The sequence below is a fragment of the Cavia porcellus genome, unplaced genomic scaffold (assembly GCF_034190915.1).
Source record: "Cavia porcellus strain 051 isolate PalLab524CR breed Dunkin Hartley unplaced genomic scaffold, mCavPor4.1 scaffold_23, whole genome shotgun sequence".
Lineage (NCBI taxonomy): Eukaryota > Metazoa > Chordata > Mammalia > Rodentia > Caviidae > Cavia > Cavia porcellus.
In genome coordinates, this window is record NW_026947506.1 from 55,462,132 (window position 1) to 55,484,450 (window position 22,319).

The window sequence follows — 22,319 nt, forward strand, 5'->3', positions numbered from 1 at the left end:
GCTGTCATGGCTACCTTGATGCCCTGAACTGATTTAGTGTTTCCCTTTCACGGTCATTTTGACTTTGGGAAATGCTAGAAGTCACATGATGTCAAGATCTGGTAAATAAAACGGATGAGGACACACTATCATGTTTTTATGAGTGTGCCTTTCTATTAGATGGTGCTGGGCAGCAGCTTTCACAATATTTTTGATCACACCTCAGAAAGACATTTAGGATAGAGGACTTCCAGAACTGCTTCAGAACGTGGTAAGAATGCTGGGATAAGTGTGTTTGAAGCGAGGGGGATTCACAGCACAGTCCTGCACTGGTATAAACAGCACTGTATATTTTGATCATCCCTTGAATGTCAAGACCTTTATCTTAGGGAAGCACTGGTTTGTTGTCTCATATGATTGTTCTTTAAAAATCACAGCTTTATTAAGATATAATTCATGTACCAAACAGTTCACCACTTCAAGTGTCAGTGGCTTTTAATATAGTCACAGAATTGTGCAATCCTCACTACAGTTACTTTTAGAACATACTCATCATCCCCAAAGAAACCCCAACTCAGTCTCAGTCACTTCTCATTTTCCCTCAAATCCCTCAGCCCAAGCCGTCTATCCTGTCTTTAGGACATTCTAGACATTACGTATAAATGAAATAATACAGTATTTGATCTTTGGTGACTATCTTTTACATACCATATTTTCAAGGTTCATTTTATTTTACAGTCTGTCAATTCTTCATTGCTTTTTTATGTCTGAATGCTATGCCATTGTAGGCATAGATCACATTTTGCTTGTCCACTAATCAGTTAATGAACATCCAGGTTACTTTTTCCTTTTAACTATTATGAAGAATTCACGTAGACTTTTTGCGTGAATTAACGCTGGTCTTTGTAAGGTACCTACTGGACGTCATTCCTGTAGGTAACAAAACTGGTTCCAAGATGATAGGGCAGGAATCTTGGGAGTGAGCTGTTAGATCCTGAGTCCGTGCTTTCTCCAGTGCATGTTAATAGAGCTGAAATAACCCCTCAGGCAGAACCTCGTGTGGACTTGGAAAAGTGAATGATTAATTTGCAGTTGTGCAACTTGAGTCCTTTCCTCTACCTCTTCTCTTTGGCCCTCTCCTTCATAGTTTTCACTTCTTTTCTGTCAGGTAGTCAGTTCCCCACCCACAACTGTCGGGACAGACTCCACTCTCGCTCATTTGCACGTCGGGGTGCAAGGGAATTGTGTGCAATTCAGTGCATATTTGAGAGCTATGACCCAAGCTTTGACAGCAACTGCCAGCAGAGGCAGGAGGTAGGACACGAAGCAAAACCCAAGCAAAGGAGGGGGTTTCGTCGAAAAGCTCTTTCTCTCGTTCTGCTTTAGGGGTTCATGGGTGAAGGCCTTTGTGGCAATCCACGCAGCGGAGGGGACGCTGCGGACCGCCTCCTTCTAGAGACGCGCCTCCATTAGCCCACGTGTACCGTTGCTCCAGCAACCGCGCAGGCAGGTGACGCCCGGGAGCGTTGGTGCATGCGCAGATGCAGGGCGGTGGCGAGGTGCTGGGTGCTGCGGGGCTGCGACGTCAGACCCCGCCCCTCGGCGCCTGCCCCGCTAGCACCACTCTAAACCTCGACCCCCTCGTGGAAGAGATGCCTGGAGCTCACCAATCAGGGAGGCCGACACATTGTCTGGCCGGGCTCGCGGCAGCCAATCGCGACCTGGGTGAGATTCAGTGGCCGCCGGGAGGCTGGCGGCCAGCGCTGAGGCGGGGACCGTGGGAGTCGCTGCTGAGGCGGCCACGCGAGCGGGTCGTGCTGTTGCGTCTCCGCGGGGCCGGGCCGAGGTGGCGGCGTCTGGCGCCTGGCAGTGAAGGAAGGAGCGCGGGAAGGTGCGATGGCCGCCACCTAGGGCGGTGGGAGAATCGGCTGCGACCAGGATGCCGGCGAGGGGGCGCGGCGGGTCCTCGCTCGTCCCAGGTAAGGGGACGCCGTGCTCGCTGCGCTCCGCTGAGTCCCCGCGCCGCTCCCGCGCGCCCTGTCCCTGTCTGCCCGATCCCTGCTCCCCACTCCTTCCCCGTCTCCCATGTCCCTGGTTGCCTCTCTGCCCTCTGCACTCACTTCCTTCCCCTCCAGCTGTCACTGTGTGTCCTCTCCCCAGCTCTGCAGTCTGGAGGTTTCTCTAAATTGAGGTCCCTGCCCTCAGGCATCTGATTTCTGCCTCCCTGTACACCTCAAGGGGTCCTGGGTCGCCTGCGTCGCGTCCCCGGCCGCCTCCACGCACTCTGCCCTTGCCCCTCCCCTCTTGCGTCCCACTCAGCGATCCTGGGGGACTTCTCCTCGGGATGAGACCCCTATCCGCAGGCATCCGTCTTCCTTCTCCCCGTACCCTGTCCTTAGGTTGTGTACTTGTCTCCTCTCCATTTCTGTCGCCTGACCCCTCGGGGATTCCTGGTCGCTCACTCCTTCCTGCCCAGACACCTTTTCCCCATTCTCCGTTTGCGTCGATCAACCACCGCAGCTAACTCCTCTTCCTTTACCCTTGAACTTTCAGATACTTTTCCACTCTGTGAAGGCCAGGGCTGTAGTTTCAGCATCACTGTTCATCCTTAAATCAGCTCCCCCACATAACACGGAAGTAGCCCTGGGGCTGGCGCACAGTAGGCCAGTGCGTAGTGGGTACTCACGTAGGTTAGTCTCTTCCTCTTTCCAGGTCTGTGATGCTGGTAAAATCCTGTACCCACGGGAGGAGTTTTGATCCTGTACCTGAAGAGTGATGCTCGGAGATGGCAGGACTAATTAGTGAAAAAAAGGGATTAAATTACCAGCTAGTGACTACATTTATTCAAGAGAAACTGAATTCTGCCTTTGTGTTCTGTAGTGTTTTATCTTGAAGGATGCTTGGACTGCTTTGTGATACAATCACACCCGGCCTCTCCCGTCTACAGTGTTTATCTTTCCCAGCCGATGTCTCCCAACTGAAATAGCATTGGATGCGAAGATGAGAGCTATGAGAAATTTTCAGCCTTTAAGAGCCAGAGGGAATCAAGTTTGGCTTTCTTAGAATCAGCACCCAAAAGAATCATGTTTGCTCATCAGGACTTTAAGTTTTGACAAGTTTTCTAGGAATTATCCACCATTCCCGACACTGTTCTAGCTGTCAGAGGATATGAAATCATTTTTTTAAGAACAGTACATCTGACCTTTAAAGATTAATTGTAAAAATGCTGTTCTGGGCCTTGTGCTATGCTTGCGTTGTTTGCTCTGAGGATCTCAAGGCTGAATCAGCTTCTTCAGTTCCTGGGCTCTCAGGGGAAACTGGACAAAATCCTGTAACTGGTCAAAATCCTGTAACTTAGTGTTCTGGGTGCTGTCCTGCACTTCACATCCACACTTCACCTGCACTGTTTGGAGATCTTATGACTTCCTCCTCCGACTCCTCCCTAGCACCAAATCCTGTATTGCTATTTACATGTCTTTACCATTCTTTGACTTTTCATCCTACTCTTCACTGCTTATTTTGCCTTGTGCTTCACAGAAGAAACTGTTGAGCATTGGCCCTGAACTGTTAAGGATCTGTCGTTTTCATCTGTGGCTGTACTTAGCTGATTTCGGATCTTTTTCTTTTTCTCTCGGAGGAAGAGGGTTTTCCTTTCTAAGGCTACACCTCTGATCTCTTCAGTGTTATCCTTTCTTTACCCTTTAGATGCATATAAGCTCTAGTTTCCACCATCCAAAACAAACCAAAACACCTTCCCTAGATAGTTCCCTCTTCTCAGAGAACATGGTGTTGTGTTCCATGGTCTCTGCTCTCTAATTTCCTTGTGTGCTTATATTTCTGTTCTTGGCTTCAAGTAGCATCTGTATATTTAAAGTTCTCAAAGAAGTATATTTAGTTTCCACTTTCTTAAGTTTTAGATTACAATTTTTGTGGGTCCCTGTGGGCATGGCCTGGAAGGTCTCTCTCCCTTCCCTGTGCTGTGTGTTACACATAGATACTTCGTACCTTAAGCATGGCTATCTTTTCCTTCCCCATTGACTCTCGCATTGCTCCCGCAAGCACAATATGAACATTCCTTTTTAGATGTTTGCTCTAGATAGTCCTCTAGAATCATCTTCATTTCTCCTGACGTGTTTGTCACAGATCATCACAGATCTTATGGTTGCTACCTTAGACCTTTTTCTGTCCTCATTGACTGTAGATTGGTCCAGGCCTTGGTTGTGTAATTTTCTGGAGAGCCAGCAGCTGCCTTTGGGCCTCAGTGCCTCTGGGTCTCACACTCTTCAAATGTAAATCCTGTCCTACCACTTGCATTCTTTAAAAATTCTCATTAGCTTTCAAACACAGCACAATAAACCAGCCCTTGCAGACCTCCTGTCACAGGGCTTCTCTTTCTGGGCACTCCTGAGCTGGTACAGAAAGCAGTTAAGGACACAGGCCATTTAACTCGCTGTGCTAATGACTGATGGAAATGACTACAGGGTCCTTCCTCTCTGAGCACCACCCTGGTCAGGGTTAGGCAGAATTTCTGTCCAAGGCCACAGACTGCTTTTTCAGGTTCTTCCCCAGTTCAGCTTAGGTGACTTTTCCTTGTGTTCCATAGCACCCTGTTGCCGTCTCCATTACTATTATAATGCTGTGTTCTCTTACTTTCCTCCTTGACTAGTTAGTGATTGTTATGCTTTATAGCTAAGATAGTATTTTTGAAATAAGGGCTGATCCTGCACCAGACCAGACAAATGAGAATCTCAGTACAGATTCCATTGTGCACACAAATCAGGGCTTTTGAAGGTAATTGCATCGTGGGGAGTTGTAGGTAACTTGCTGCCAGGAGGTAGGGTCTAGTCAGAACAGGTGGGTCACTGTGGGCATGGCCTGGACAGTCTCTCTCCCTTCCCTGCGCTTCCCTTGACTCTGCTTCCTCTCCCATGCCCCTCTGCCATGCCCTCAGACTGTGGCCTGACACCTCTACAAACTGCCAACCAAATAAACATCTTTCTCTTAAGCATGTCGGGTATTGTGTCCCATAATAGGAAAGTAACTAGGACAGTGGTAGTGATAAGTCCAAAGGTATTTTGGTATCCAAAGGTAATTTTGATCCTTTGCCTAAAAAAGCCTGGTATGGGAAATGGCAGGACAAATTGGTGAGCTCCAGCGGCTACGGCTACGTCATATTATAGAAAAATGCCAGGCACATTGTAGCCATTCAGCAAAAGTAATAATGTTTTCAGAAGAGTGGACTCTGACCAGGAGAAGTGAGGGAACACCAGTGTTTTGGGAAGAAGGCATCACATGTTCAGAGGTGCGTGGTAACCTGCTGCATTTGAGAAGCAGCTGGCTTTGGGAAGGCTGGAGAAAGGGCAAAATGAGAGGTGAATCTGGAAAGCAAGCCATAAATGACTTTTTGTGTCTGAGGGCCTAGTTTTATTCTGAAATGGTGAGGAAATTTGGGAAGATTTTAACCTGGGACAATCTGGCAAATTCTGCCTTGTTCACATCCCAGGAAATGTCTTACTTCACGGAATGCTTAAATCCATCTGGAAAGTATACATGCTTACTATTATCATTGCATGCAGTAAAGCTTTCCCACATCTACCCCCAATTTGTCTTCCTCTTGATGTCTGTTGTCAAAGTACCTGTGAGTGCCCGCAGTTCCAGCAGTTGGGAGGCTAAGCCAGGAGGGTCACTGCTGTATACTGAGTTCAAATCCAGCCTGAACTATATGGCAAGACCCTGTCTCAAAAAATAAAAACAAACAAACAGAACCCAAAGTACCAGTGATCATATTATTCACTTCATGTCTTCTCTTTTTAGCTCTAAGGCCAGGGCTTTGAAATCAAGATGGGTTTTGATCCCTGTCTGCACTGGTCACATGAATGAGTTATGAAGAGATGCATTTTGAGAAAGATTTTGATAAAGGCTCTTCTGGAGGCACTGTGGAGAGTAGGTTAGAGAAGGTCAAGGCTGGAGCTGCATGGAGGGCATTATAGAAACCCAGGTGAAAGATGAGCCAGTGAGGCCAGTGAGTGGAGCTGAGGCTTGATTTTTTTTTTTTTAAACGTTGAGGATGAAACTCAGGGCCTTGTGTATGCCAGACAAGCGCTCCACCACTGAGCCACATCCCCACTCCTAAAATGACTTGACAGCTGGCTTGGAGGTTCCATTCATCTGTTAAGGGAATACAGAAAAGGAACAGATATTGGAGGTGGTAGAGAAATTCAGTGGTACCGTCTTGATGTCCAAGAGATCGCTTAAGGATGGTTCTATTACCAGCGGCTGAGTTAGATAGAAATATTACAGGCAGTCAGACAGGGCTAGGCCCTTGAAGAAGGGTGCACAAGGCCAGATACCTTGCAGCTGTTGGGGAGACAGACACCTCTGTTGTGGGCCAGACCACAAGACAAAAGATAAAACAAATGCCCACATATTTCCTACGGATAAGCATCGGAGTTGATATTCTAAGTAGGTCTGTGTCACCCAGAGGAAGCCAGGAGTCACCATCCGACCCCTACAGGAAGAGTCACTGCTCGATACGCATTCCTCCTTGCTATGTGATTCACTTCCCCATTTGTCCCTGATTTAATCAATTTTACCTGAACAGTTAATCTTATCAGTTGGCCGTAGTTCTGTCCCACCTCATGTCTACCTTGCAAGTTCTCATTTTTCCCCTCTTTGACTCACCTCACTCTGTAGTTTTACTCTCAGAAGTCCCTAGCAAAGAGAGCCTTTGGCAACCCTTTTGGGACCCCCTTCTGTCTGTCTGTCTATCTTTCTCTCTCCCTCTCTTTGTCTGTCACTTGGACAGAACCTTCTTTCTCTCAAATATATTCTGCTCTTAACCTCCATTGTTCCTAAAATTCATTCTTCAATTTTAGAAAACATGAACTTGTACCACACCCCTAGTAGGTGGGGAGTTTCTCTCCCCTGTGTCTGTTTGGTCTTAGATGGAGAAGTAAATGGAAGGTCTGTGCCAGGATGGAAAAAGAAGGCATCAGAAGTAGGTGGGATGGCTTTGGCCAGTGGGCTTCAACACAAGCACTACATGAAAACCAGCTGGGGAGCTTCCGTGGGTAAAGATGGCAGAATTAAGCATCTGTAGGGATTCTCACATTTGGTCTGGTGCAGAGTCAGACTTTGTTATTTAAAAAATGCTTCCCATGGGTCTGTGATTTGCATCTAGGGCTGAGAAGGGAACCTAGAGCAGAAAGTAAGGGTTCTGAAACTCTGAAGAACAATAGCATTTAACTGATCATTTCAGAATCAGGATAAATATCACCTTTGTTGGCATGATTAACTTGCCCGGACACTTTGTACATAGAGTACATGTTTGGTATGATTGCTCAGGAGCCCATTTTTTTCATGACTAGGAAGGAGTTCCTTGAGGTCGGGGATTGTACTTCATTTGTCTGTTCATCACTACTTTGAACAGTATTTGCTGTGTTTTAGAAACTCAATGAAAGTAGGTTGAGTAAATCCGCTGGTAAATATTGTAAAACAGACCTTGAATTTATGGTTCTGCAAGCTGTCCAACTATTTCTTTTCTTGGTTGCTGAGCAGATCACTAGTCAAACTTGCATAGTCATTCTTCTTTTAATCACAGACACACAATCTTTATAATTTAAAGTGGATTGAGAGAACTTATTTGCTCTATAATGACTTGGGCTTAAGGTAGTTAAAGTATGATAGTTTCTACTTTGGGCTTCATCTTTAAGAGATGCTATTTAAAGTAAACTTAGTTTCAGATGGTTGAATCATGTTGATCTTGTATCTTTTAAAAAATAGCTGTTTTATGACTTTAGGCTCATAAAGTTTGACATTTTAATTAGAACAAAAAGTGTCAAATTGATAAAAAAAATTTGAACAGAGGCATAACACTTTCTTTTTAATTAAGAAAATTAAGGAAGTAGGAAATAGTCATTAAGTCCTGCATCTAGCTGAATCTCACTAGTGTTAGAGAGCAGGTGATAAGAGGAAAATCTATGATTTCCAAATAATTACTATCATGGGAAACATCTGTAATTACTCATATGTTGATATCAGTATATTTTGTATTTTCTCATGGTTTCTTTGTTTTCTTAAGATTTTGTCAACTCACCCTTTGTGTTTTTCTTTTTGTGACTGTGGCCATTGAATTCATGGTCTTCATACTGACCTACATCCTCTGTTTTTTATTTTATTTTTTTAAGACAGAGTCTCACTAGCTAGGTGCAGTGATGTATCCTTGTAGCACTGAGGCCATCCGCTGAGGCAGGAGGACTGCTGAGCGTTTGAAGCCAGCTTGGGCTACACAGTGAGATCCTGACTCAAAAAACAAATATAAACAAAAACAAAACAAACAAAAACAAAGACAGGGTCTCACCAAGTTGCCCGGGGTGGGCTTGAATTTGTGATCCTCCAGTCTCAGCCTCCCAAGTGCTAGGATCACAGGTGTGCACTGCTAGGCCTGACTAGCTCTTCCTCTATACAGAATTTGTGGTTGACAGTTCTTTATTATTATTTTTTTTTAGTTTTTTATTTTCGACATTGAAAATGGGCTACTTTCTTCACACTCCCATGATTTCAGATGAGAAATCCTATCATTGGTACTGTTTTTGTGATGTTCACTTTTGAAATGTACTGTTTGTATTCATACTGGTCCTTTTTTTCTCTAGGCTTTCTGTTTTGTTCTATTGATTCCTCTTAGTATCATGACTGTTAAAACATTTTTGTTAAAGCCTTATTATCTGAAAGACTCTTCTTGGAAAAATGATCACCCCCCCTACATTAATTTTGTAATCATTTTGTTGATTCAAGAAAATTCTTTTGGGATAATGATTTAAATTGCAAAAGTTTTTCATTGCTTCCAGATTTGTTTCTGTGTGCTGGTAGTTCCTCATTTCATTTTTGATGTTTGTTGAATATTTGCTTTGTTTCACATGATTTTATGGGTATTTCAAGGAGATTTAGGACACTGTTTTAGTCAGTGTTTGCAAGAGAAAAGATTTAATACAGGAGATAGAAACTCACGAGACTAGCTTATACTATTTGCCCACAGTCGGTGTCGAATGCAGAAGCGTGCAAAAGCTCTCCTGGGGAGCTAGAGAGTTGAAGAATCCAGCGGAGGGCCTGGACCCCACGGCACTGTGCTGTGCAAGTCCGCCTCAGGAGGCCGAGAAATCCATGATGGAAGGCTGAAGGTGCTGTGCTGCAAAGCCCGCATCCTGGCTGGAGCTCCTCCCAAGAGAACAGTAGCCACCCCTGGCCGAGACCCGAGCTCAGCTGGAGAGAACAGCCCAAAGGAAAATCAGCAGCAGAAGCCCTTCAGGGGAAATCAGCTTGAGCTCCTGCCCTCCTGTTCACCTTTAAACCATTGCGACAGCACGCCTCCTTCAGTGGATCTTCCACGCCTAGAACCACGCTGACTCAGTTCATCTGGGTGTCCCCACGCAAGCTGCCCATTGATTAATTAACCACAACAGATTCTCAGTCTCGCTAGTTGGAAATCCCCGTCTGTGAATCCCTCGCCTTAGGTTTGGCCTTGTTCACGTGTCCATGGCATGCCACAGCTTAATGGAGTTCCCTTTTGTGCCTTGACGGAGCCTACAGTGTAGAGGAGTCAGCTCACCTCAGTCCAGGCAGGAAGTGGACAAAGCAAATCCTTCTGTGAGGCTGCCTGCAGGTACAAGAAGAGGGAACGGGTGTTGGGGCCAGAGGCTGGGAAAGACCAACTGGGGAAACGTTTATGAGCCATATGTGCGAAAGAGAAAAGGAACAGGAGGACCCAGAGGCAGGCAGAGGCCAGGTTTAATGTAGATGGGGTGTGGCCTCGCAGGGGCTGGCAGGTGGGCGTGGCCTTTAGGGCCAATGCTGGGAAGTCCAGTCTGGGGTCAGGAGCCAGTGTATGAAGGATGCGTGCAATCTGTTCTTTCAAAGGCTGTCACATGTGACCCATTTGATTTGCCATGGCAACACTGAAAAGCAAGTTGCAGATGTCCATTTTCCTTTTGAAATCTCTGCATAGTGTTTCTCATTAGGTCTACTTTAATTACCTGTGAAAAAGTGTGTGGTTATCATTATACGTGTTTTATGCAGGAAAAAACTATTCCTCAGTGATTCATTTAAGGCCGAGTGATATAGAAAAACTTGATTCCAGACTGTGTAATCCAGACTGTGTTTTTTTTTTTTTTTTCTTTTCAGACTGTGTTTTTATTATCAAGTCCTCTGACTCGGTACGCCAGAGCAATCCTCCTTTCTCCTTTTCCTTTACTTGTTTTAATTCCAAAAATTGTGCGTTTGGTAGGGAAATGGCATAAATTTGAGTTACTGTATTGGAATATGTAATTCAAACGGATTTTCTTTGTGTCCCTTGTTGTGAGTCATTGAAACACACTGTAAATCAAACTTGAAGACTCTAGAAGAGGAATAGGTTAGCTGACAGTGATCTTATTTGTAGGTTAAACACCGCCCTTCCACCCTGCCCCCAAGTACTGGGGATTGAACCCAGTGCCTTCTCACTGAGCTATATCCCTGCTTCTTTTTAAAAATTATTTTAGAACAGGGTCTAAGTCACTAAGTTGGCCATGCTGGGCTTGACCTTGGCAGTCCCCTGCTTCAGCCTCCAGAATGCTGAGTTCATAGGCATTTACCATCATACCTAGCTAGAACTTGAGAACTTGAGAATTTAAACTTTTTGTTTTGTTTAATGTTTTTATCATGGAAAATTTCAAACATGATAGAAACAATGTCAAGCCCTTTAGTACCGTTACTTCAGCAATTAGCTCAGCCATTGCATTTCCTTTGTAACCTTCCCTACACAGCTACCTTCTGATATTACTTAAGCAAAACCCAGATATCCTTTCCTTTAACCTGAACTTTAAACAATGTTATGCTTGACCTTAACTTGAGCTCTTGTCTCTACTTGTGTCCTAAATATTAGGTCCAGCTCTTTGTTTTTGACCAGCTGCTTTCCCTGTGACCGTGACATTTATTGAAGTTTAGTATTCCAGTAGGAAGAGAAGGCCCAGTTGATGTTCAGAAACTGCAAGCTGTGTGCACTGTAGTCTTCTTGCCACTCGCTTCCTATTTTCTGTGGTCTAATGACTGCTTCCAGTGTGTAGCTAAGGAAATGGGCCCCAGGTTGGTGCCCTGGCATGAGCCGGTGTAAGGGTGAATCTCCAATAAAATCAGCCATTTGGGTCAGGTTTTAAGTTTCTTCTGAATAGCAAAGCCATTGGTCAAAATTAACCTCTAGACCAGTGACAGCGAATCTTTTAGAGCTTTCAACAGTACAGATAGCCAGCTATGGTGTGCCCTAGCTCACTACCATTGCTGTACTGGCAAGACTTACTGGCAAGCTCAAACATGTAATAGGGTTAGTTTCCTTTTTCTCACAAGCTAGAAGTAAATGGAGAGACCAGGTAGAGTGAAGTTACTGTGTGCCACATTGGTTAGCATCGTGGGTGGGCATGGGGTGGAAGTGATGGTGAACAAAGGAGAGAAATGTTTCAGGGAGAGTGTTAAATTTCCCCAGCCTCTCTTTGGACCTAGACCCTGGTAGTCTCTTGATCATAAATACAGGATATGGTGAGCGTGCATGTGTGAGCGTGAGCCTGGCCTGTGTGTGCAGTAAGAGTTAGGACACAGCCTCCATGCCGGTATTTGGTGAGTGATGCCAGTTTTGATGAACAATCTTATAAGGCTTGCAGATATCAGGACCTGAGAGTGTAGCTCAGTGGCAGAGGACTTTCTTGAGTTGGATCCTTATTATTGTAGGGGGGAAAGTCTGCAAGATCTAAGTACAGAAGTCCCATGTCAGCACTCTCCTCTACCTGCAGCTTATTTTTGGGAGTCTGTTTCATTTGGCCTGCTGGCAAAGAGCATCTATTAATGGTGATCACTCAGATGTTTATTACAGAGTTCCAATGATTTTTTCTTCCCTTGAAAATAAAAATGAGAGGCAACATTTATAGTGTTTCTCCCTCAGCCTCAGCTCTATAAATGTCCAAATAGAGAATATTGATGATGCTTGTCTGAAATACATTGACATGGTATTTAAGGAAGTGGAAAGAGGCCTCCGTATGTGTGTGTGTGTGTTTGTGTGGGTACGCATGCATGCACACGGTGGTTGACTATATAAGACTCATGGTTACACCAGGCGTAGTGGTGTGCATCTGTAATCCCAGCATTCGGGAGGCTGGCAGGAGGATTGACATGAGTTCGAGACAAGCCTGGTTTACACAGTGAGACCCTATCTCAAAACAAAACAAAAGCTCGTGTTCATATCAGCTTTTACTGTACTTTCTTCTTAAATCAAATGACTACTTATTCAAGAATTTGAGAAAAAGTTGTTATCAAACGTGTTAATCTTGATTGTTACCTTGACTGGATGAAGAAACATCTTGAAGAGTAGGAAGGCACACTTCTGGTTCTGTCTGGGGGCTCCTGAGGATCTGATCCCCATTCCTTTAGAGCTCACATCCTGCTGCTAGGTGCTTTTTATACTCATGAGTCTGCAAAGGGTGGAGTCCGGCCAATTTCTGAGATGCCTTCAAAGCATCTCTCCTCTGGTCCTGATGCCAAGTACTTGATGTGTTTTGTACTGGTTCACAGATTCCCACACCATGCTTTCCTAATGAAAAATGTACTTTAGTTTAACAGTTGCCGGCTATGTGGGCCTCAGTAGATGCACTAGGGGAATATAGGATGTGATCTTTGGGTTTCCCCACTTGGTATGATTAATTGCAAGGTATATACACGTGTCAGAGTTTACATGTTACATGCCATGTTACATTTTATGTGTTTGTAATTTTTATTACATGTTTTCTCTTGGTTTTTCTTATAGAATTAGTCCAATGCATTACAGTGTTACATGAAAATCTGCTTCTACAACTTGGGGAGGAGGTTGAAAGTGAATCATCAGGTGACAGCTACTGATGATTAGTTGGATTATGTGTGCCAAAGAAGTTAGCAATCTATGACAGATGTGACATACAGAGATATGGCAGACCAAGAAGTACCTGAATGTAGACCCTGATTCAGATGAGGAAGAAACCAGTAATGTAAATAAATATCTCCTAGTCAAAATGCTACAAAATGGTCTGTATACCTGGACTATGCAATGTTGAAACTAGCTCAGAAAATGTTATTAAGTCCTTGGCAGGGGTGAGACCTACTGGATGGAATGTCAAGGTTGTGATTGAGGGTTGGGAGTTGTAAGGGACGATATGCTACAAGATGTTTTGAAATACACTAATAATGAAACATAAAGCATTCTATATGCATCAATAGTAATACTCAAAGATATATTTATTTTACCTGTCTGAACTAAAAGACAAAAGATGGCTTTATCATCTAACCATCAGAATCTAAAGGATTTATCGAAAAGAGGCAGATGTGGCCTTGAGATTTTCAGAACAATAATGACACTCAAGAGATTTGACTTCCTTCAAATTGCCTACATTTTGATGACAGAAAGACCCTCCAAGAAAGAAAAAAATCTGACAGTTTGGCTGCTATTCACTTGTTTGTTGAAAGCTCTGTTTCAAATCCAAATCCGTGATAGCTGATGAACAACTTGCATCCTTTTGGGGTTGTTGAAGTTTTCGGCAATATGGGTCAAGTAAACTTTCTAATACAGGGTAAAAATACTTGCCCTGCTAGATGCAAAGACATTTTATACCTTGAATTTAGAAATTTATCCTGGGACTCAGCCACCAGATCTTTCTTCGTGTAAGTAGTAGTAAACTGTATGACTTTGTGAACAGACCTGTCGCGCTTATTTCAAATAGCAACCCAAATGTCACAGACAGCTGTATTTTCATGCTCGTCTCGTGTGTGAGAGCTGCTGCCTCAGGCGTGACAATTGAAGTAAAGAGTATTTTTGTAGTAGAGTTTTATTTGTATTTTCATTGTAGTTCACATAGCAATTTATTTCTGCTGTTATTTTTTAGATGCAGTAAATAAACAGTGGATGTAGGAAAAGTTAATGTTTATTCTAAGCCCTCATCACATATTTAATATTTTATTTTATTGATATTTAATTTTCCTGCTAAGTAGACATTGTATAATATAATAGGAAATTCCTGGCAAAAGAGGAAGATGAAAGAGCTGCAAGTATGGCCTGCCCAATAGGAAAGGAAAGCTAAACATGCATGCTTTCAGTGTAAGGGAGACTTGTCTATGGAAGGTGCTGTTGTTATGTGTGAAAACTGCCTCAGATGTAAGGAAAAATTATTTCTGTGGCAAGTTGTGTTTATATTTTCATGGTACTTTGCACAGAAATTTTATTTTTCTGTCATTTTTTAGATCTTGTAAGCAGGTAAACAGTTGATGTTGAAAATATTGATGCTTATTCTACACACTCGTTACATATTAAAATTTTAGAGTTTTATTTCCTGTTAAGTATACATTGTTTAATATAATAGAACTCATAAAATTAAAATTAATAATTCATTGATAGAAACACTCCTAAAATATAAACAAGTTCATTATACACCCCCTTAATGTGTCTTTTCTAAAAATTTGCTGTGATCCCCTGGGGTGTTAATTGTTTTAGCAGTGATACTTTCCTTTGACCTAATCCTGCAGGTGCTTTGTTTCTGACAAAGCTTTGCCTTCTGCTCCTGATTCTCCAGGTAGATCAGGCTAAAAGCAAGAAGTACCCATGCCACATCTTGAATGTTGGGCTTCCCTGAAATTTCCTCGGCTACATCAGTTAGTCCATTGCCTTTAAGTTCAGTCTCACGCAGTCTAAGGACACAGACAAAATGAGAATAAATTTTCTGCAGGAGTTTAACACACATTGTCTACAGTCCAGCTGCCAATAGAGACCTTGTTCCCAAATTAAAACTTTTGAATCTGGCTTTCTGTCTGCGTTCTTATCTGCATTCTGGTCTTTTGAACTCTGACCAGAATCACCCATCAAGCTCTGCTAACAGCATTTGAAGGATTCTCTAGCTTCCTTCTCCAAACTTTTCCAAATTCATTTTACAAACAAGTCCTAAAGACTTCTGGGCCACATTGTCAGATACACCATTTCCAATACCACTTTCTATATTGGTCATTTTTCCATTGCTGGCACAAAATACTCAATACCCACAATTTAAAGGAAGATAATTTGGCTCATGGTTTTCAGAGGATTCAATCCACAATTGGTTAGCTCCATGGAAGAAACAGATTGGCAGAGGAAAGCCCATTGCAGCCAGGAAACAGAGAACAAAGGGAGGAAGTAGGGGCAAGAATACATCCCAGGCCAGGGATTTAGCTCAGTGGCGTAAGCACCTGCCTGGTAAGTGCAAGGTTATACGTTCAACCTCCAGTACCAAAAAAACCCAACCAACCAAACAAAAAAACCCCCACAAAAATCCCAACAACAGCAATAACAACAACAACAAAACACCCTCCCAGGTCGCACCCATTGACCCATTCTAGCCAGGCCCACCCCCTAACATCACATCCAGCTGCTGAACTCATCAGTAGATGAATCCACTGGTGAGTATCGTGTCCCAGTGATCCAGTCACTGTCAACACACATGAAGCTTTGGGGGACATTTTAGATCTAAGCCGTGTCATAAAATTTCATATTGTTATAACATTTGACGTCCTGCACTTGATGCATGAGATACCATTTTCCTCTGCCTTGCCCTACCTGGCCTGTCTGCTTCCTTCTTCTGTTGTAAGAACCTTGTTTGGAAAGCTTTCCCTATACACTGCCTGACTCCTCCTACTCATCCTTCAAGTCCTTGTCTAAGTGCCATTTTAAATGACAGATTGCTCCTATGCTTTTTAAAATACTGATTTATCTTTTCACAGTTAGAAAAGTAACATATGTGTTCATTATGGTGCATTTAAAGAATACACACACACACACACACACACACACAGAAACCAGAGGATAAGCATTCAGTATCCTGGGCACTTCTAATGCCAGTTTGTTTTTTGGTTCTTTGGTCCGTGTTTGGAAGCCTGAAAAACTATTTCCCACATATTTAAATTGCAGGATATGTCCAGATGGGGTTTTCCTTTGTTATGCTTGAAACACAGGCTCTCAATTCTACTGAATGTCTTTTCCAGTCCAGAAAATACAAGAGAGTTTATTTTTATACTTTGTGTGTGTGTATGTGTGTGTGTGTGCACACTTGTAATGTGGCTTTAGTTTGGTCAACCAACATGGAACTGTTCAAGGGTTGAATTTTAATTCTGTTTTCTGTCTTTTCTTGCCATTCTTTTTTTCTTCCCACTGTTTCCAATTGAATACTGGAATAACAACGTAAGTGTGTCTTCTGTATTATGCATACAGTTTTCTGTTTGGACCTTTCAATGTCATATTGCCACCAGTTATCTCTGGTAACACTTTTAACACTTTTTTCTTGGCCGTCTTTTTCTTATTAAACCAGCCTTTTGACCTCAACCTATTCTTCATGATTCTTGAGTCTTGATTGAAACTTTATACAGGGCCTGGCACAATAATGTGCTCAAATGTGTAACAATGAAAGTGAATACACAAATAAAAACCAGATCTTGGTTGGTATATCCTATAGGGACATTAAAATATTTTCTAGTAATGTGTTCTCTCTCTAAGAACAGCTGTATTGAGGTGTGATTTATATATCAAAAAACACCCATTGTAAGTGTATAACTCAATAACTTTATTAGATTTTAGAGAGCTGTGCAACTGTGACAACAGTCCAGGTTTAGAACACTTCAGCCAACTACACTGTTCTTTCATGCCTGTTTGCAGTTAAATCTTCGCTTCTGTGCCCTGTGTCATTGTCAAGTTGCCTTGGGTGGACATTTATGTAGTTGTATGCACATGTCACACATAAATACAAATATGCACACACATGTATATGTATATATGCTTTTATACTAGTTTATCTATAAACACATTTAAGCAAAATATATAGGCACTCGTATGAGTTTTGTTTTGAAGCTGGCTTCCTAGGAGTCCTCCCCTTCTTACTGTAGCCCAGTGGTAGGGGTCAGGTTCAAGGCTCAGTCACTACTTGTCAGACATCATGAGCCAGTGGACCTGTGTGGGCAGGAAGTATGCACAGTTTGAGCTGTGTTCACATCTGCACTGGCTTGCACTTTACACGGCGTCCTTTCCTGTGTCCTTTCGTGTCTCCTTTGTACCTGTGTGTGGGCTCAGGGTGGGCCACAACTTGTTGCCACCCCAACCCCCAGCCCATCATTTACACTGACAGTGCAAGCCGCCACAAATACAGCAAATCTTCTCCACCCCAGCACCAAGTCATGGGCCCTGGGGGTTTGCCTTGCCTCGCCCGGTGCCTGCAGGGGAGGTGGGGAGGTGGGGAGGTGGCGAGGTGGCGAGGTGGCGAGGTGGCAAGGTGGCAAGGTGGCAAGGTGGGCGTGTCCCTACCAGACTTTTTTTTACCCAGCTTCTACAGTTTTCAAGCATGAATCATTCTTAGGCTGTTAGAACCCATTGATTTCCAGAGTACCTAAGGGGTAGTTTGTCAGTTCCAACTTTGTAGTTGGCTGTAGGGAGAGGAAAGGCCTGCTGCTGGAAGTCCTGTCACTCAGGATGGATTTTTCTAGTTCAGTTGGTCATTGCCCAGGTGTACTTACTGTGTTAGGACGCTCCAGAAACACAGAACCTAGAGAGCATGTGTAGGATGACAGGGTGAGTGGGGGACGGTAAGGTAGTGGTTGATTTTAAGGAAATGGCTCATGGGATTGTGGACCTGACACGTCTGAAATCCATAGAGCAGTCAGGAAGCTGCTGTGATCTTGACTCGCAATTCCATAGTCAACAGACTGGAGAGGAGAGGGAGAAGCAATGATTTGAAGCCACTGGCTCACGTTGTGATGAGGGGCTGGCAGGTCTGGACCCCCCACAGCCATTGGGCAGACATGAGTTAACGTGGTGGTCTCAAATCCAAATTCTGCTGGTCAGTAACTCAGAAACTCGGGCATTGTTTCTGTGTTGTAGTCCAGAGATGAGTTCCTTCTTTTCCAGGAGACCTCAGTGTTTCTCTTAATTGTTGAATGAGATGAGATCCTCCTGTATTGTGTAGGAGAATCTTCCTGACTCCAAATCTGTGGATTTAAATACTCATCACATCTTTAAAAAAAAAAGTCTTTCACTGACCACTGAGTCAAACTGACAAACTTTTTGTTTCTGGAGGAGACCTTTTTGAGACAGGGTTTCGCTATGCAGTTCAGGCTGGCCTTGAGCTCACTTTGTAGCCCAGACTGGTCTCAAACTTCAAATGATTCTCCTGCCTCAGCCTCTCAAGTACTGGGATTACAGGAGTGCACCACCACGCCTGTCAGACACAGAAAATTAACCATACACTTGCAAGGATTCAGGGGAAAATAAAAATTCTAAGTGTAGTCTGGTTGCTGTCTGCTTCCCAGTGTTGTGGCCATAGTTTGGCCCCAGAATATGCAGCTTGGAGTGCCTGATGTGCCCAGATCTTGCCCGTCCTGTGAAGACTCAGTCACAGGCTGCGCAAGGCTCCCCTGGGGACTTCCTGTCACCTGCTTGTGCTGCCTGTGTGGTCCATGTGTGAGTTCCCATGACTTATGATACTCATTTCTGCTGTTTTCTTTTTAGGTTTTTTTCACCCAGTACTGACTGCTTAGTGAGCCCAGGGCCTTGCACATGCCAGGCAAGCTCACTAGCACTGAGCTATATCCTCAGCCCTTTAAATTTTTTTAAAATTTGGAGCAGGATCACTAAGTTACCCAGGCTGGTCTCAAACAGTCCAGCTTCTTGCCTCAGTTTCCTGAATAGCTGGGATTATGGGTATAAATCACACCCCCTTTCCCTCTTGGTTTCTATGGAGATGGGCTTACAAGGCCCTTTTCATTGTGTCCCCATCGTCCCTTCACCTATTCTGTTGAGGCATTGGTCACATTTCATTGTCCTTGTTTGCACATCTGTCTGTGCCAAAGACTTTGCTTCTGAGAACACTTCAGAGGTCATTCTCCTGCTGTCCTTTTAAAGTTTGGCCTCAGTCCAGCTTCACTATCTGGTCTGCGTTACCTAAATCAGATCATGTGATGAATACATTAAATCTCCGTTAGAGATCTGGAAGTTACATTTGGTGTTGTTTCTGTGATTTCTCTTTATAGGAGAATGTGGAAATAGTGACCATTAGGCAATGAAGTGAATGTAGGTGCAAGTGGTCAGTCCTGAGATGGCCTTCAAAGATGTGTGGGTGTATTAAAGATCTGCTTGACTCTGACAGGGGTAGTAGTGTTTATTTTTTCATTCCGTGCCAGACACAAAGCTTCAGATCTGTTGCATTAAGCAAAGCTGTTTCTCATTATAAACTCTGATTTATTTGTACTCATGTTTGTGTGTATTGTGTTCTAAGATCTCAGTGCATCCAAGACTGCTTCAGCTTCCTTCTAGCAGCAGTGCCATAGTGGTAACTGATGACTAATTTATAAACAATTATAATATGATAAAAGGGCCTTTTTCCTTTTTCTACTAGGTGTTGATCTTCTTGTTCAAGTAGAATCTCCATGGCCTGAACATTTTTTGGAAATCGTTTTGAGCACAGGATCTGTTTACTAACAAGAGAACCACACCAAGATGGTTGGGAAACTGAAGCAGAACTTGCTCTTGGCCTGTCTAGTGATTAGCTCTGTGACCGTGTTTTACCTGGGCCAGCATGCCATGGAGTGCCATCACCGCATAGAGGAACGGAGCCCACCAGTCAGGCTGGAGAATGTGAAGCCGACGGTACGAACCAACCTGGATCCCAAAGCCAACAAGACCTTTGCCTACCATAAAGATATGCCTTTAATATTTATCGGCGGTGTGCCTCGGAGTGGAACCACTCTCATGAGGGCCATGTTGGACGCACACCCGGACATCCGCTGCGGAGAGGAAACAAGGGTCATCCCTCGAATCCTGGCCCTGAAGCAGATGTGGTCACGATCCAGTAAAGAAAAGATCCGCTTGGATGAAGCTGGTGTCACTGACGAAGTGCTGGATTCTGCCATGCAAGCCTTCTTACTGGAAATCATTGTGAAGCATGGGGAGCCAGCCCCTTATTTATGTAACAAAGATCCCTTTGCCCTGAAATCCTTAACATACCTTGCCAGGTTGTTCCCCAATGCCAAGTTTCTCCTGATGGTCCGAGATGGCCGGGCATCAGTACATTCAATGATATCTCGCAAAGTTACTATAGCTGGGTTTGACCTGAACAGCTATCGGGACTGTTTGACCAAATGGAATCGTGCCATAGAGACTATGTATAACCAGTGTATGGAGGTTGGTTATAAAAAATGCATGTTGGTTCACTATGAACAGCTTGTGCTGCATCCCGAGAGGTGGATGAGAACACTCTTGAAGTTTCTCCATATTCCGTGGAACTACTCAGTACTGCACCATGAAGAGATGATTGGGAAGGCGGGGGGAGTGTCTCTGTCAAAGTGAGTAGCAGTTATTATTTCTACCCTATATCCAGCTAATATTATAAAGATTATAATTAATCTGATTAAAATGATTATAGTCAAAGATATGCATATATATGTGTGTATGTGCTTGGGTGTACATGTGCATGCAACTTATACATTCTAAATCTTTCTTATAAAAGATACAGCTTCATTAATGGGGATTTTTTGTAGTACTTTGTGTATTTTCCATTTATGTAATTCACTTGTTCATTTGTATTTTGTTCTTTACTTATTTATTTTGCAAGTATTACAGATTGATGCAGGAACTCATGCATGCTAGACAAACTCTCTAGCACTGAGTTATATCCCCAGTCCTGTTTTCTTGATGGATGCAAATTTAATTGGCAGACAGTGGAAAGCCTTTATCACTGGACATTAAGACTACCTTAATGTCTATCACTCAGTGACCTCTGATTTTTTTAATTTTAGGTACTTTTATTGGTAAGGATAGTTGTCTTTGTGTGGTTTAAGATTAATAGCAGAAAGTGCTTTGTCAAAAATTATGCACCACAGAACCGTGACCAGAACCTTCCAGTGCTTATTCTAGGATTCTCACTACTACATGAATTTTTTAAATTAAAGTTTTAAGATGCATAGTAAATATACAGGTGTTCAGCATACAGGCTGATGAATTTTCCCATCTGTGTTCTCTGTATAATTTCCATATCCAGCACTGAGGAGCCTTCTTTATGCTCCTTCTGTCAGCATCCTCCTCCATCCCAACGTAACCCCGATTCCAGACCTTTGACACCATGAATTAGCTTTGCTTCCACTGGAACTTTGCATAAATGCAGTCACCCTTTATATGACCTTCTGCCTGGCTTCTGTCATTCAGTCTGATGTGTGATACTGATCCATGTTGTTGTAAATTAGTGATACGGTGCCTTCATTTTTATTACTCTCTGATGTTTTAGTGCATAAACCACAATTTAACTGTTCCTCAATTTATAGCTATTCGAGTTATTTCCAAGTTTATGTCAATATGCATAAAGTTTCATATTACTTTTGGTGGATATAAGCATTCATTTCTTTTGGGTACACACTGATGAGTAAAGACTGGATCATATGCAGTGTATGCTCATACACGAAAACATGTTAAAAGATTCTTTCTTTCTTTCTTTCTTTCTTTCTTTCTTTCTTCCTTCCTTCCTTCCTTCCTTCCTTCCTTCCTTCCTTCCTTCCTTCCTCCCTTCCTCCCTCCCTCCCTTTCTCCCTCCCTCCCTCCCTTCTTTCTTTCTTTCTTTCTTTCTTTTTTTTCCTGTACTGGCAATTGAACCGAAGAATTTAACAGAGCTATTCCCCAGTCCTTTATTTATTTTTATTTTGAGACAGGATCTCACTAAGCTGCTAAGTTGCCCAGGCTGGGCTGGCATTTGCCTCTGATTCCCAGAGGGTGGGGATTATAGCTTTGCACCATGTGTGGCTTCTTTATAAGCTTTAACAGATATATTCTTGCAGTATTCCAAATATTGGTATCATTTATGGATAGCTGTACGATTCATGCATAGCTATACAATATAAGTAAATGTGTTCTAGTTGCCTTGTGTCTTTGCCAGCATTTAGTATAGTCAAACCTTTAAATTTTGACCTTTCTGAAAGTGTACAAATGTGTTTTGAAACTTAAAAATAAAATTGAAGGGGCTGGGGATTTAGCTCAGGGGCATGAGCGCCTGCCTTGCAAGCAGGCAGTTGTGAGTTCGATCCCTGGTACCGATAAAAACGAAAAAGACCAAAAAAAAAAAAATAAAATTGAAAGATGGCATTTGTATTCTTTCTGAAGCAAACTCTTACTAAGTTCCAAGCTAAAGCAAGAGTAGAGCTCCTTTGGGTGAGTCTAAAATTAGTCTAAAAGATCTAGTGCAAAGAAAGATGAAGTAAATTAGGAGAAAGTAATACAGGAAAGGGGGCCAGGGATTTAGGTCAGT

General features: G+C 43.1%; 1 protein-coding gene across 2 annotated transcripts in view; it reads left to right on the forward strand.

The window, feature by feature from the left end:
- Nucleotides 1-1,683: 1,683 nt before the first annotated feature.
- Nucleotides 1,684-22,319, forward strand: part of Tpst1 (tyrosylprotein sulfotransferase 1) — an 88,369-nt gene continuing 67,733 nt past the window's right edge. Inside the window, exons 1-3 of one of the 2 annotated variants that reach the window (XM_013148256.3) lie at nt 1,684-1,958; nt 9,014-9,637; nt 19,425-20,370. In XM_013148256.3, coding sequence (XP_013003710.1) covers nt 19,526-20,370 — 845 coding nt within the window. In that variant the 5' untranslated portion in view covers nt 1,684-1,958; nt 9,014-9,637; nt 19,425-19,525. The remainder of the gene's footprint in view (nt 1,959-9,013; nt 9,638-19,424; nt 20,371-22,319) is intronic. The other variant, XM_003465801.5, reaches the window with a different exon arrangement.